The 17,036-nt window shown below is 43.9% G+C and overlaps 1 protein-coding gene across 1 annotated transcript; it reads left to right on the top strand.

The window, feature by feature from the left end:
- Positions 1–1,935: 1,935 nt before the first annotated feature.
- Positions 1,936–14,665, top strand: LOC132591303 (vomeronasal type-2 receptor 26-like). Its single transcript, XM_088659939.1, has 7 exons — positions 1,936–1,977; positions 2,369–2,580; positions 5,813–6,104; positions 8,485–9,327; positions 10,310–10,537; positions 11,717–11,843; positions 13,770–14,665. The coding sequence occupies exons 1-7, from the start codon at positions 1,936–1,938 to the stop codon at positions 14,663–14,665; spliced, it is 2,640 nt and encodes an 879-aa protein (XP_088516065.1).
- The last annotated feature ends 2,371 nt before the right edge of the window (positions 14,666–17,036 follow it).

Raw genomic sequence — 17,036 nt, 5'->3', positions numbered from 1 at the left:
GTTAAGGGTCTGCTGCACTTTATGAAACCTGTACACAAGTTTCCTTACTTGCCTTCCTCAACAAGCTTTGTTTTGGGGGTTTTTTCAACAGCATCAGAAATGGGAAAGAGTTGTGAAGTGATCCCCCCAATGATGAGGTCCCCTGGCTGATAAAACTTGTAGCACATCTGGGGGAACCCCTCATAGTACACATAGCTGGATTAATTTCACACGCACTTTGAGGTGTCAGCATGCACTACAGCAAGGAGGAGGCAGAATCTTCTTCCCTACACAGAGTGTCTCTTGTTTTTGCTTTGATCATGATCATCCAGTATCAGCTTTGTCACAGCATCCTCTTTTCAAGTCTCTCATCTGAGATCTGCTCTCTTATCCTAAAAGAGAAATCAGCTGAGAACAGGTTGGTGAAGTCTTCTTGTTTACACTCTCGTATCTCTACTATGACCAGTATTAGGGTACATTATCTAAGCATTAGAAAATGTGGGGCGGGGGGGGGGAGTGGAAAGAATATCTCCATGCATACTATGCTTTACATGAGACTGAATAGTTGCAGTCTGAGATAATTACAAGTTTAGCAATTGCCTCCTGAAGGGATTCTGTTCTGTGGAGCATCAGGTGCAGCTGGACCATGAAAGAAAACAAGGACATATTCCAAACAAAATCAAGCACTTTCAAATCTTATTGTCTTTCCTGAACGATCATAGAGTTTAACTATTCTTACTACTCTTTTGTTAGAGTTGTTCAGGAGAATCCCTGATCTGGATCTTGTGTAGAAATGAATTCTCTCCACCACAAGAATGAGTTTCAAAGCTTTCCTGCAGAACTGTCTCAAACACTAGCTACAAGAAGATAAATGCTACAATTTAACAAAGTAACACAATGCAAACACACAAATGTTGTTCAGTTTTTTACGCAATTCAGTAAACTTTCCTCTCTCTGGTTGATCCCAGAATTAGAGGTAACCTTCTCTTTAGAGCATTCTAAATAAAATGCAAACACACATATATTTAATGAACATTAATTTTATAATGTTAACACCTTTTAATTCTTTGAGATTGATTGAGGTGCGCTGTGCCCCTACATGTCTTCTATCTCACCATCATTTATTCTTTCCCTAGGGAGAATATTGACCAGGGAGAAAGTGGAAGACACCCCTGGATTAATGTCATGATTGTTGGGTTCTGTAAATAATAATAATAATAATAATAATAATAATAATAATAATAATAATAAATTTTTATTTATACCCCACCCTCGCCAGTCAAAACCGGGCTCAGGGCAGCTAACACCAATAAAATTACAATAAAACATAAAAAGCAATTAATTAAAATACCGATTAAATTACAATATTAAAATTTAAAATGCAGCCTCATTTTAAGTAGTCCATAAATCCAAGCCATGAGGGAGGAAAACACAGGGGGCAGACTAAGTCCAGCCCAAAGGCCAGGCGGAACAGCTCTGTCTTGCAGCCCCTGCGGAAAGATGACAAATCCCGCAGGGCCCTGGTCTCCTGTGAAAGAGCATTCCACCAAGTTGGGGCCAATACTGAAAAGGCCCTGGCCCTAGTCGAGGCCAATCTAGCCACCCCATGGTTCGGGATCTCCAGAGTATTGTTGTTTGTGGACCTTAAGGTCCTCCGTGGGGCATACCAGGAGAGGCGGTCCCGTAGGTACGAGGGTCCCAAGCCGCATAGGGCTTTAAAGGTCAAAACCAGCACCTTAAACCTGATCCTGTACTCCACCGGGAGCCAGTGCAGCTGGTAAAGCACTGGATGAATGTGATCCCGCGGCTGGGACCCCGTAAGGAGCATTGTCGCTGCATTCTGCACCCGCTGGAGTTTCTGGGTCAGCTTCAAGGGCAGCCCCGCGTAGAGTGAGTTGCAATAATCAAGCCTGGAGGTGACCGTCACATGGATCACTGTGGCCAGATCAGGGCGAAATGCAGAAACATAAATATGAAAATGATGAAAAGACAGAGAAGGTTTGTTTTTACTGAAGTTGGCTCTTCGTTACAACCACTTTCATGTGGGGACTCCTCCCAAATCATGTCTACCAAGCAGAAGGCTTTAACTCTAACTCTGTATATGAAGATAGACAGCCTTCAGCATATGGGTCTAATCTGGTCCACCAGGCCTTTCCATTTGACCTGTGAGATCACTTCAGGCAAGCACACTAGCCTGCCCTACAGATAAGGATAAAGGCGCATCTTGGCCCAATGCAGTTTTGCAAAGCCCCATTGCAATGTGGTTCCTAAGTGGCTGATCATAAATGCTTTGTCCACCCTTTATTAGTGCTTGTCCCATAAAGCCAAGGACAGAGTAAAACATGATGGCTGATCCTTGCATTATAGTCATTGAGTGCTTGCCAAAAAGTGCGAATGGAAGAAGGTTGTCAACCACACAGTAAAAACGATTGAACATGTAGGAAGAATTCAGTTGGACAGTCCTTTCTCCAACCACGTCTTCATCATGAATCCTGTTTCGCTGGGTGTGAACTCAGAACTACAGTGCTATTTTGTCCAGAACAGTCACAAGGAAGATGATGCCAAAAGCAGTTTACCAAAAGAGACAAGTCATATTCTCAGGTTGGCTAATTAATAGAAAAGAGCAAGGGAATGCTAGCAGGAGAGATGAGGAGAAGACAGGTGAAAGTTCTTGGCTTTGACTATGGGTATGCCCTTGTGCAGGATGCGGGCAGCACTGCTCTGGTGGGAAGGTAAACAGTGTTTCCGTGTGCTGCTCTGGTTTGCCAGAAGTGGCTTAGTCATGCTGGCCACATGACCCAGAAGCTGTCTGCGGACAAAACACCAGCTCCCTTGGTCTGAAAAGCGAGATGAGCGCCGCACCCCATAGTCACCTTTGACTGGACATAACTATCCAGGGTTCCTTTACCTTTTTAACTTTATGCCCTTGTGCATAATGAAGACCCCCCCCCAAGCAGCCAAGCCGAGTTGAATGAAAAGGAAAGAGCAAAAATGGCCAAACCTATCCCCAAACTAATTCTCTTGACTGTTGAACTTGCTCCCAAGGAATATCATCATGGCAGTAGGTGTTAATCTAGGTTCATTCATAAGTAAGAATTGTGCAGGAAATGGGGAAGGACTCTTGGATTGCCCATACAAGCGCTTCATCTTCCTGTTATTATCAACACAGTCAAAGGAATACTGTGGGTACTGAAAACATACATCCCATGTGTCAAAGGCCAAGATAAAGCTGTATACTGCAGGTTCCCTACTCCTGTGGGGAGGGAATTTCAAGGGCTGCCACAGAGAATGCTCTTTTCCAGACAGACAGACAGACCCTCTAACTTCTGAGGGCAGTGAAATTGCAAAAAGGTAGTTCCTGGGAAATTGTAACACCAAAGAGGGTCTGTAGGGAAAGAGGTTCTCTCAGTTGTTTTAAAGCCTAGCATGAGCACATTTACTGAAACAAACTACAGTACTAATAAGAATGAGGTGGCTTGCACTTCCTGCTTCTCCAAAGAAGTTCATCAAACCAGGGCAACCAAGGCAGTAGAACTACTATGACCAGGCCTGAAACCAAACTGAAATTGATTTAGATATTCAGTCCCCTCTTAACATGCCTGAAGCTGGACTACCACTGCCCTCTTGAGTACCCAGGGAGGTTTTCTTAAGAAGGAGACACACCATCGCCTTTGTAATGCCTATCTCTTTGCTCTGAGATGCTCTGGCGCTTTCCACACTCGCCTGTACCATGTTTTCACTTTACTCAGAGTGAAAGAGCTGGGTCTCCCTTCGGTATTCTGCTAAGCACCCCCTTTATACCAGTTGCCACCACAAATCACTTTGATCTGAACACTTAACCCCTCACACAGCCAAGGGAGAGGCATGTGATGTAAAACAACCAATTTATTAAATGAGACTAAATAAGGATTTCAAGATGACTTTGTGTACATACGCTCCAGTATCTTATTTGTTACTTCTAACAACTATGACAATGGATATTATACTACTGTTAATGTGCCACATGTACATGCAGTATTATATACAAGCACCAGGACATTACAGCCTCCTTCAGAATGGATGGTACTTCGTAGAATCATAGAACTGTAGAGTTGGAAGGGGCCACAAGAGTCACCTAGTCCAAATTTGGCCCACTGTCAAAGATTTGGCCCATGGAGCCATTTAGGTTTCCAGTCCCTATGTTAGGGTCCACTGTTCTAGTATTGTCTTTCAAAGCTCTTTAATGCTGTCTCAATATTTGACTGTTGTCCAGTATTGTAGCCTAGCTATCTCACTGGTGGTGATTGCTGAGTTAGAAAGTGGAGCCACTCTGGCTAAGCAGAAAGTGAGGACTCGTAATCAGGTTATGCTAAGTGAATGTACGTCATGGTTGCAGAAAACTTGTTAACACTGCCTAAGTTCTCAGACAGCTATTTCTTCCTTCCCTTGCTACTTAGGACACTAGATATGGACCTGACCACTTCTGCATGCAAAGCATTTTCTGCACTGTGGAAAGTTTCTTTCTCTGGAGCATAACGAAACATCAGCCGTTCTACTTTCTCCCATGACCTGGTTAGTCCATTATTCTTTTCACACCCATCCAGATGTTCCTGAAACCAGGTGCTCTGCCCAATCAGCAATGGAACAGGGAAGAACTTTGCAAGGGGAAAAACATATTTTGTTCAATGCTTCTGTTGCACATGGCACCACAGACATTGCAGCCCCACCGGGACTGTGAACTATATGATTATCTTGACATGCTACAATTCAATCCTCCTCTAGCAATATCCACATGCTGTTTTGAAGTCCATATGCCAGGAAGAAAAAGTAGAATGCTTATAAGAAAACCACCCCAGTGCCAATAACAGCTATTTGACTCTACCCACAGAGCAGAGCTGCTGAATGCCAAAGGATGTAGCGTAGGCTGAGTAGTGGGAGATTATAAGCAGTTCAGACTGAAACAGGTGCTTTATTGCTCAGAGGAGAAGCTACTCATCTCAAGATGTTAGAGGTGGCCTTCTGGATGCTTCTCATTATTTTCCCTGTATTTTTGGCACAGTCTGCTTTGCGTTGTGTGATTGACCTCATCCACACCCAACACCAGTATTATCAGCCAGGACATTTTGCCATTGGTGGCATCACGTCACTGTTATTCTCACCCAGTTTCACTTCAATAGACTTCAAGGAGAAGCCAAGGGAAAGGCTTGCAGGGGAATATATGTAAGAACATGATTATTCATTCCTCTGTGGGGAAAGCTCCTGTTTAGGAAGATCATGGAAACTAATTAGATAACCAAAGTGACAGTATAAACCCAGAGCAGTCTCCTCAGTGTTGGCAGGTGCCTAAAAGGATTTGAAGTAGAGAAGGCACCAAGGTGTGGGAATAAGTACTACTACTGGGGGGGGGGAGAGAATGGCATAAAAACTGAGAACTGCTTGAGGTCAAAAAAGTAAGGATGAATTTCTTCCTGTTTGGTATGGTTCTGTAGTTTACATTAATAATTCAGAAAATAACCAATCTCTCCACCACCACCTATAAATGGTTGTGGGTAGTACAATGAAATAGAAATGAATGCAGAGCTTCACAACCTGAGGTTCATAGGAAATATAGTTCAATCTCCATGGAAAACAAGAGGTGCATGTTAATGGTCTTTTTGTTTTTATAGACTTGTCATAATTTCTGTTCCTAGAGATACCTTATCAGTTTTTGACTACATTAGTTCTTTAAGGAATTTAAAGACTCTCCTCCACCCATACTGAACATATGTCTGTGTTTGATGCTGGACAGTTTGCTCGTTATACTCCAGCAGTAGCAGGTAAGTCCATCACATGCATAATCTCTCTCTTGTTTCAGTGCAGTGCCAAAGAACTACCAGCATGTCCTTTCCTTAGTCTTTGCTGTGAAGGAGGTCAATCAGAACCCCAAGATTTTACCCAATATCACTTTGGGGTTTCAGATATATGACAGCTATGGCAATGCAAGGATGACTTACCAGAATACTTTGAACCTTGTCTCTCATCATAAGAAGAGCGTCCCCAACTACAAGTGTGATATTGAGAAGAACCTGATAGCTGTCATAGGGGGCCTTGAGACTGAAACTTCTTTCAACATAGCCTCCATCTTGGGCCTTTATAAGATTCTCCAGGTAAGAAGAGTATGGATGGACAGCTGTGAGACAAAACTGACCCCAAAGCTCTGCACCTGTCCCTTCAGGGGTGCAGTTACTCTATTCAGGACCAGAGAGTCCCCCACCCCTGCCTGCCCGCTGCCCAATCGGAAACAGTATTTCTGTCTTATCAGATTTCAACCTTAATCCACTGACCTCTTTTTCCCGGACACATCCTCTTTTTCATGGGTTGAGTTGTCATATCAATCCATAGTTAAAAGTTGTTGTTGTTGTTTAGTCGTTTAGTCGTGTCCAACCTTTATGACCCCATGGACCAGAGCACGCCAGGCACTCCTGTCTTCCACTGCCTCCCGCAGTTTGGTCAAACTCATGTTTGTAGCTTCGAGAACACTGTCCAGCCATCTCGTCCTCTGTCGTCCCCTTCTCCTTGTGCCCTCCATCTTTCCCAACATCAGGATCTTTCCCAGGGAGTCTTCTCTTCTCATGAGGTGGCCAAAGTATTGGAGCCTCAGCTTCAGGATCTGTCCTTCCAGTGAGCACGCAGGGCTGATTTCCTTCAGGATGGATAGGTTTGATCTTCTTGCAGTCCATGGGACTCTCAAGAGTCTCCTCTAGCACCATAATTCAAAAGCATCAATTCTTCAGCGATCAGCCTTCTTGATGGTCCAGCTCTCACTTCCATACATCACTACTGGGAAAACCATAGCTTTAATTATACGGACCTTTGTCAGCAAGGTGATGTCTCTGCTTTTTAAGATGCTGTCTAGGTTTGTCACTGCTTTTCTCCCAAGAAGCAGGCGTCTTTTAATTTCGTGACTGCTGTCACCATCTGTAGTGATCATGGAGCCCAAGAAAGTAAAACCTCTCACTGCCTCCATTTCTTCCCCTTCTATTTGCCAGGAGGTGATGGGACCAGTGGCCACGATCTTAGTTTTTTTTACGTTGAGCTTCAGACCATATTTTGCACTCTCCTCTATCACCCTCATTAAAAAGTTCTTTAATTCTTCATCACTTTCTGCCATCAAGGTTGTGTCATCGGCATATCTGAGGTTGTTGATATTTCTTCTGGCAATCTTAATTCCAGTTTGGGATTCATTCAGTCCAGCTTTTCGTATGATGAATTCTGCATATAAGTGAAATATGCAGGGAGACAATATACAGCCTTGTCGTACTCCTTTCCCAATTTTGAACCAATCAGTTATTCCATATCCAGTTCTAACTGTAGCTTTCTTCTCCCACATAGAGATTTCTCAGGAGACAGATGAGGTGATCAGGCACTCCCATTTCTTTAAGAACTTGCCATAGTTTGCTGTGGTTGACACAATCAAAGGCTTTTGCATAGTCAATGAAGCAGAAGTAGATGTTTTTTCTGGACCTCTCTAGCTTTCTCCATAATCCAGCGCATGTTTGCAATTTGGTTTCTGGTTCTTCTGCCCCTTTGAAATCGAGCTTGCACTTCTGGGAGTTCTCGGTCCACATTCTGCCTAAGCCTGCCTTGTAGAATTTTGAGCATAACCTTGCTAGCATGTGAAATAAGTGCAATTGTGTGGTAGTTAGAGCATTCTTTGCCACTGCCCTTCTTTGGGATTGGGATGTAGACTGATCTTCTCCAATCCTCTGGCCACTGCTGAGTTTTCCAAACTTGCTGGCATATTGAGGGTAGCACATACCCGGTAGTTAAAAGTAGAAGTTGACAAATGTGTCCTCATTTTTGTTCTTCAAAATATGGTAACCCTACACTGGCCGTGTCCAAATATTGATTTTTAAGAAGCAGTCTGGGAAAACTTCCTCACAGAGGGAAGCATTTACCCCCCCCCATGGAGCCCACTGGCCAGCCCTGCCTGGCTCACTATAATGAGCCAGGAAGGGCAAGGATCAAGGAGACAGGTGGTTTCACTTGTCCAAGCAGCATGTCCACATCTTCAGAGGTAATAGGTTGAAACTGGTCCTTTACAAGTTGATAGAGCTCTGGCACTCTTCCACCCCAGGCCTGCCACCATGGTGGAGTCTGCCTCTTTCAGAATTCAAGCAAAAATTTCTGCAAAAAAAACCTTAGCAAAATCATTGCAGGAGATCTTAGAGTCCTTACCACACCCCAGTTGTGAAGGTGGTTCTCTTAGACCATGAACCACCCGAAAGAGTCTCCTGGTACATGTTCCCTGGTACAGGGATTAGTGAAAGCAGATTTAATGAAATAATTCTTAAACCCAGAAAACACAAATTCAATGGAAAACCTGATGAAATGGAGGAGAATCTAATTAAAACTGACCTGTCAACTGAACTACTGGAATAGCCCTGGTCTCTATCTCTCCTGTTCCTGCAGTCTTGTGTACTTAACAATATGTTTGATTATTCAAAGATACCTGGTGATTCAAAAGAACCCTCTTTTGTTCTCTAGGTCACCTATTCTTCATTTAATCCAGTGGTGAGTGACAAAGACCACATTTCTTCCTTATACCAAATGGCCCCCAGTGAAGGACATCAATACACTGGGATTGTCCAGCTCCTTCTGTTTTTCCAGTGGAAGTGGGTTGGAATCCTTGTCACAGATGATGATCAAGGTGAAACATTTGTGAAAAAGCTGACACACCAGCTGTCCCTGAATGACATCTGTATAGCTGTCGCTGAAAGAATACCAAACCCCAGTGACTTTCTTGATCCTTCTGAGTTGATTGTTGACTTTCTGAATAAGGCCAAGTCCCTAAGTGAAACAAATTTAGCTGTATTTGTTGTAAGTGCAGATTCTCACACCAGGAAATGTCTGCAGTGGTTGCTAATGGTAGGTGAGATGCTCAATTTGAGGCCTATAAACAAGGTGTGGGTTTTGACCGCTGACTGGGATATCTCTGCAGAAACCTTCCACAGAGATCGAGATATTCAAAACTTCCATGGTGCCTTATCCTTTGCTATCCGTTCCAATGAGCCTGAGGGGTTCCACCATTTTCTCCTGAACCTCAATCCTCACTCTGATGCTGATGGCTTTATCGGGCTCTTCTGGGAACAGGCATTTGGTTGTGAGTTTCTAGATGTGGATTTGGACCAAAGCTGCACAGGTGAAGAGAAACTGGAGAGTCTTCCTGGGATTTTCTTTGAAATGCAAATGACCAGCCAAAGCTACAGCATCTACAATGCTGTCTATGCTGTGGCACATGCTTTGCATGCCATGTGTGTATCCAGAACAAAAAATGGACAGAGGGTGCTTGGAAACTATATGAGACCTCACATACCACAACATTTTCAGGTAAGGTCTAGCATGGAAAACAGATCAATTTTCAAATCAAGAGCCTATCCTTCCATGGCTGGAGTTCCTCCCCCCCTCCAATTATAGGCAGCAGCCAGGAAATGCCAGACTAATTCTCTATCTTCTGCTAGTACTTTAAAATAGCCAACTAGCATAACGTTACCTCTGGCAATTGTTGAAATACACCTATGTTGAGAAACAATGGAGTGTGCCTCCAGGGTTAAGTCAAACTGTGGCATTAGCATCAACACGGTGACTTCCACCGGGTGCAAGCCTGGGCAGTGTGTCTGGAGCTCCTGGGCTGCTCAGTCAACCAGACCCATTCTTGGCCTCACTGATACGGTCCAAAGGAAAGCAGAGCAATATGTTTGGCACCAACTTGGCTGCACAAAATTCTGGAAGGGGACATTCAAGGTGCCATCCAACCATTTTATTGACTCCACTCTGGATTTGTGTAAGCTTTAGTCCTTGGCCTTTTCTTCTCCCAAAGATATGGATCCTGTTGTGGGTCTTTTTATGTTCTATGATCTCCTTCAGCCTGTTGCAGCACTTTCTCCGTCTCTCATACATGAAGTTATGAGATAAATGGAAGTGTATGTCTGTCTGTGGGAATGCGAGAGTGTCAGTTTAAACTTCATAAACTTCTTCATTATAGTAATTTTTGAAGCTGATGGTAGTGCTGTCTTCTTTGGTAAATTCATCAAGACAGTAGCTTTGTGAAGGAGTCTCTGATGTTCCCTTTCCAAAGTCCCAGGAAGGAAGGAAAACGGGCTTATAGTGGCAACAACTTGCCATTACTGGTGTTCTCCTTGAGAAAGAAGTTAAAAACCACATGGCTAAGGAATTTCCCTTCACTAGCTAGAGAAGTTTCACTGTGAGTTTATCCCAGTATGAAGTTTCACTGTGAGTTTATCCCAGTATGAGAAAACAGAATCTTTGTTGTGCCTTCTCTGTTTCCACCTAATCTCCTGTATCTCTGTAGCTTCAACCTTTCCTGAGAAATATCTTGTTTAACAACAGCGCTGGGGACACGGTGTTTTTTAATGAGAACCATGAGCTAGAAGGTGGATTTGATATAATCAACTGGGTGACTTTCCCCAATAAGTCCTTCTTAAGAGTGAAAGTTGGGGAAATGGATCCTCAAGCTCCACTGGGCAAAGATTTCTGCATCAATGAGAAGATCATTACATGGCACCAAAGTTTTAACCAGGTAGCACCCAATTGCAACTTCTGTTGTCCATTGGGAGATATTTGTCAGATTTGTTTCATAGTCATTTACATTTAGACATGGAGGATTGCAATAGCATGGTGAAGCAAGCAGTGAAGCTGTACCGAGCAAGAGGCAGTGTGTCTAATGGCTGATACAAGCTGGGAGCTGCTTGAATGTCTCTGGCTGCAAATGGATTGGCAGAGAAGCAAGCTGAGAGAAGGTGAGTGCATGGGAACTCCCTAAAGGGGTCTCTTAGGGGAGAAGCCATGGCTCAGCATTTAACCTCTGGGACGCCTTTGGAGCAGTTAAGCAACTCTAATTCTCTGACCTGGGGTCTCCAGGTAGAGATGTTTCCCAGGTCCCAAGCTCCAGTGGGAAGATATTTCTCTTTCAATGAGAAGATCATGACATGGCACCAGAGGACAAACTGGGTGGAACCCAACTGAAAATTCCGAGATCTATAGGTAGATATTTGTCAGATTTGTTTCAGAATACTTTACAACCTGCTAGATGAGTTTGTGAATGTGTCACTGTAGTGATTCTGGTTCCCAGGGTTTAAGACTCTGTAGTATCCCCCTGATTGACTCTTTGGAATCGTTATTATTGTTATTATTGTTATTATTAAATGCATACTGCCCTATACCCATAGGTCTTAGAGTGATCCACAGCATAAATTCAGAATATAACACATCAAAATACATAATTAAAATGAAAACAAAAACAACCCAATAATCCCTCCCTCAACACATTTTAAAAGGGCATGGCGTGTCAATCAACCGAAAACATGGTTAAGTAGGTTAAAATTCCAAGACTCTATCTTAAAACCAAGCTCTGATGGCAGTTAGCTAATGAAAAGCAGCTGGTGCCTTGTGCCCAGTGGCAAAGGGTTGGATGCAAGTTGTTATTTCTCTTCTTTACAAAAATATTCTAAAAGAGGAAACATATATCAAGGGTTCCATGGGCTTGCGCACCTTGTTTCCCTTATCCACTCACTAGCAGAAGTTCAATCTTTTTTCTTGAGTTTAATATGCACAGATTTTGGTGACTGGTGCCACTAATTGTACAATTGATCTGAAACAAACTCCTTATGCCGTATTTCGGTAGAGCCCCCTGTTGAGGAAAAGTCAAAGAACAACTGAGAGCGCAGCAGAATACATACGTCTTCTTTTTCTTGGTTAGGTGGTTCCCCTGGCCTTGTGTAATGACCCCTGTCATCCAGGTTACAGCAGACAAAGGAAAGAAGGGGAACCATTTTGTTGCTATGATTGTGCGCCATGTCCAGAAGGGAAGATTTCAAACCAGACAGGTAGGAAACAACATGTTCCAAATGTCTGTGATGGAGTTGGCCATGTCAAGAGGGAGATATGGAGATCTCAGAAAGCAGAGTGGTCTGTTGTGGTTACTGTGCAAGAAGGAGCTGACAAACACCCTAATTAACACAAATTTCTCATTTGGTTTGGGGTATATTATTTGGCTCTGTTAGCATTAGCACAAAATAATGGCATTAACTGTCACTTTGCTTATCTTACAGCTCCCTTATTTCATACATTGCAGAATGTCTTTCATATAAATGGAGCACTAGAGATGCGAATGTTTTATCATAAAGAATATTATAAACAGTTAATCAACATCTCTTCTGCTTACCTCCAGGCCCATAAACTTCAGGGATTGCTACCACAGCTTACTTAATCACCAAAGTTTTAGCACTGTCAATTCAAGAGTACTGTGCTTTTTATAACAATACAGGTGTGTTGACTAGAATAGATTATATCAGCAGCGTTCGTCTTCTGTTGGTGTTAAGCTGTCTTTCTGGGGAAGCTTTCTATATTGTTCAAGGAAACTTCCTTTTTTAGGTCCCCTTCTACTGTGAAACTTTGTTGTTGTTTAGTCGTTTAGTCGTGTCCGACTCTTCGTGACCCCATGGACCATAGCACCCCAGGCACTCCTGTCTTCCACTGCCTCCCGCAGTTTGGTCAAACTCATGTTCGTAGCTTCGAGAACACTGTCCAACCATCTCGTCCTCTATCGTCCCCTTCTCCTAGTGCCCTCCATCTTTCCCAACATCAAGGCCTTTTCCAAGGATTCTTCTCTTCTCATGAGGTGGCCAAAGTATTGGAGCCTCAGCTTCAAGATCTGTCCTTCCCGGGAGCACTCAGGGCTGATTTCCTTCAGAATGTATAGGTTTGATCTTCTTGCAGTCCATGGGACTCTCAAGAGTCTCCTCCAGCACCATAATTCAAAAGCATCAATTATTCGGCGATCAGCCTTCTTGATGGTCCAGCTCTCACTTCCATACATCACTACAGGGAAAACCATAGCTTTAACTATACGGACCTTTGTAGGCAAGGTGATGTCTCTGCTTTTTAAGATGCTGTCTAGGTTTGTCATTGCTATTCTCCCAAGAAGCAGGCGCCTTTTAATTTCTGTGAAACTTAGTGAAACTTAGTTTTGGTAAATAATATTTCTCCATCCAGATTCCTTGAAAGTGTTTCCTGTCTGGGCAGCCCAAGACCCCCTACACAATGCCCACGCTTGCACCCAGAGTGGTCACTTGAGTGCTGCAAATACAGCAAAAACAATGGGAGAGACACACCAAAACTTTAATCGTACGCGTGTGTAAATACAGATAAACCCTTTAAGGATTATGGAGCTTATCATTTAAACAGTGTGTATTGGACTTTAGCTACTGGATGTTAAGTCTGATTTAATTTTAACCACTGGAAAGAAACCTAAGTACTCAAAAAATAACTTAGAGAGCCAGTGTGGTGTAGTGGTTAAGAGTGGTAGACTTGTAATCTGGTGAACCGGGTTCACGTCTCCGCTCCTCCGCATGCAGCTGCTGGGTGACCTTGGGCTAGTCACACTTCTCTGAAGTCTCTCAGCCCCACTCACCCCACAGAGTGTTTGTTGTGGGGGAGGAAGGGAAAGGAGAATGTTAGCCGCTTTGAGACTCCTTAAGTGTAGTGATAAAGTGGGTGTAGTGATATCAAGTCCAAACTCCTCCACCTCCTACTCTTCTTTTTCTTCTTACCTTACCCTAAAGACGAAACAGGTTAATAGTCTAAAGGTTTCCTGGAAAAGGTAATATTTCATATTTTGTATACTGTAAATTGCATTGAAACATAGTACAATAACATTCGAAGTTTCCTGATCCTTTACTATAAATAATTGTACCTCAGCAAGACCCAAAACTCTGTATCTGGAAGCCTGATTTATATATTCCCCCTTCAAGATATGGGTGATTGCTTACACTGTCAAGAAGACCAGTATCCTAACAAAGAGAAAACCCAATGCCTTCCCAAAAGAGAAAACTTCCTGTCTTTTGGAGAAGCTTTTGGCATCAGCTTGGCTCTTTTGGCTCTGACTCTTTCGGCAACCACGGCCTTGGTGCTTGGAATCATCATCAAAAACCGGAACACTCCCATTGTCAAAGCCAACAACCGGAACCTCACCTACACACTGCTCATCTCCCTCCTGCTCTGCTTCCTCTGCTCTTTGCTTTTCATTGGTCAGCCTCAGACATGGACCTGCACTCTAAGACAAACTGCTTTTGGGGTCATCTTCTCCGTAGCCGTTTCTTCTGTCTTGGCAAAAACCCTCACTGTGGTTCTGGCTTTTGTGGCCACCAAGCCAGGATCCCAGATGAGGAAATGGGTGGGGAAAAGATTTTCCATCTCTATCGTTCTTGGCTGCTCCTTTATCCAAGCAAGTATTTGTGTAGTCTGGCTATGTAGCGACCCTCCTTTCCCAGATCTGGACATGCACTCTCTGCCGGACGAAATCATAGTGGAATGCAATGAAGGCTTGGCCAACATGTTCTACTATGTTCTTGGTTACATGGGACTGCTGGCTCTTGTCACCTTCATTGTGGCTTTCTTTGCTCGGAAGCTGCCGGACGTTTTCAACGAAGCCAAATTCATCACTTTCAGCATGTTGGTGTTTTGCAGTGTTTGGGTGTCTTTTGTTCCAACATATCTAAGCACCAAAGGGAGAAACCTGGTAGCTGTAGAGATCTTCTCCATCTTGACCTCCAGTGCTGGGATACTGAGCTGCATCTTTTCCCCCAAATGTTATATAATTATTTTGAGACCAGAACTGAACAATAAGGAGCAGCTAAAAAGAAAGTAAAAAATTAACATTTGATTATATTTTCCTAGCAAAATCTAAAATGGATTAGTAGACTGGAATTTTCACCCCAGAATGTATATGTTTGTTTGTTTTTTGCTTATTTTATTAAATGTTGGCTGATGTTACAATTTTGATTCCAACCTGCCTGCTGCCTACCTGGGTACGGTAATTGAGAGAGTGGTTGCTGAACAGCTTGGTAGGTTTCTGGATGAAATGTTGGCTAATGTTACAATTTTGATACTGACCTGCCTGCTGCCTACCAAGGAAAGAAATACATCCACACACTTTTTCCTCAGGGCATACCAGCTCTTCCATCATAAACTGAGATCTAGTTATTCAGCCCTAACTCCTTGCCTCAGATGTCATTGGTAGTGTGTGCTGTCCACTAGACGGACACTAAACAAGGCCTGGTACCTTGCTGGTACCATCCGGATCTCTCATTACTTGTTTTCCAGATACCAGGCGTGATTGAGGTTCCTACTCTGAGAATCTTTGTAAGCTACTTTCAAAAAGTAATGGATATGTAAATAAATACTTTATGGAATGTTCCTCTTCAGAACATGTTAATGGAAATAGGTGCAGGAAGCTGTTGTTAAGATCATGCTTTTAATGGAGCCAGGTCCATCAACTTTACCATGCTGGTCTTTTGCAGTGTTTGGCTAACCTTTGTTCCTACATACCTGAGCACATAAGGAAAATCCATGACAGCTGTCCATTTTGGCTTCCAGTGCTGAATTATTCTTTCCCCAAAAATGCTACATTTGGTGAGACCTGGGTTGAACAACATAGAGTAGCTAATACAAAGAAAACTATGAACAGCAGAAGAGATTCTGTTTTCATTTGTTTAAAAATAAAGCTGCTTAATTCAATGATAGCAGAGAATAATGGTTTTATGACAAAATGGTTCTTTGACCCCTTTGCACAGGCACGCAGGAGGCCTATGCCACGGCAGTGTGGCAAACCCTGCAAGCAAGCCACAGAGTGAGGCAGTCTCGCTTGCATCAGGGCTAAGTCCTCGATGGCAGCGGCCGCGTTGCATGGTGGTGGCAGCGGTCAGAGGTGGTCAGCCCTATCCAGCCCTGTCCAGCCTGCTGCCCCCCACCCAACCAGCCTGCCACTGCCCCCTGCCCAGCCTGCTGCCCAGGGCAGCACCCCCCCGCCCCCATCTTAATACGCCACTGTTCTGTCTTCTCAGTTTTCAGCTGATTGGCTTTCATTGAGCCCATTGTGACACTCGCAGACACTGAGGGATTTTTCTGTATGCAACACCCTTCCACACATCTGCAATGATGTGTGGTATCTGAAGGGCAGCTGCATTCCCTATGGGTTGTACCCAACTAAGTTCGATTCGGAGTGACTCCATTGAAGTTAATGAACCTATGTTGATCATGTTGTTGTTGTTTAGTCGTTTAGTCGTGTCCGACTCTTCGTGACCCCATGGACCATAGCACGCCAGGCACTCCTGTCTTCCACTGCCTCCCGCAGGTTGGTCAGACTCATGTTCGTAGCTTCGAGAACACTGTCCAACCATCTCGTCCTCTGTCGTCCCCTTCTCCTAGTGCCCTCAATCTTTCCCAACATCGGGGTCTTTTCCAAGGATTCTTCTCTTCTCATGAGGTGGCCAAAGTATTGGAGCCTCAGCTTCAAGATCTGTCCTTCCAGGGAGCACTCAGGGCTGATTTCCTTCAGAATGTATAGGTTTGATCTTCTTGCAGTCCATGGGACTCTCAAGAGTCTCCTCCAGCACCATAATTCAAAAGCATCAATTCTTCGGCGATCAGCCTTCTTTATGGTCCAATATGTTGATCATATTCACCATCTAAAATACGTCTAGTAGGGCTAGCAGCAGGTACAAGCCCATTCTCCCTACATCTGGACATAGTTTGGAATAGTCTCCCTGCTCGAAACCCATGAAGAAGTAGTGCACAGCATAGGTTGGCCATTGATGTTTAATGTTTTGTCCTGGGGGGGGGGGGATGAATTGTAGCACTGGCATTTTTATCCCATGCATGTTCTGCTTCCTCATAGGTTTGATATTGGGGGTCACTGTAAAAGGTAAAGATAAAGGGACCCCTGACCATTAGGTCCAGTTGAGACCAAATCTGGGGTTGCTGCACTCATCACACGTTATTGGCCGAGGGAGCCGGTGTACAGCTTCCAGGTCATGTGGACAGCATGACAAAGCCACTTCTGGCGAACCAGAGCAGCACACCGAAACGCTGTTTACCTTCCCACTTGGAGCGGTACCTATTTATCTACTTGCACTTTGATGTGCTTTCAAACAGAGAAGGGACCGAGCAACGGGAGCTCACCCCGTCGCAGGGATTCAAACTGCCGACCTTCTGATCGGCAAGCCCTAGGTTCTGTGGTT

Source organism: Zootoca vivipara, chromosome 16, assembly GCF_965207765.1.
Source record: "Zootoca vivipara chromosome 16, rZooViv2.hap1.1, whole genome shotgun sequence".
NCBI lineage: Eukaryota > Metazoa > Chordata > Lepidosauria > Squamata > Lacertidae > Zootoca > Zootoca vivipara.
Note: the sequence above shows the minus strand (reverse complement) of the source record. Positions and strands in the feature narration are given on the sequence as shown.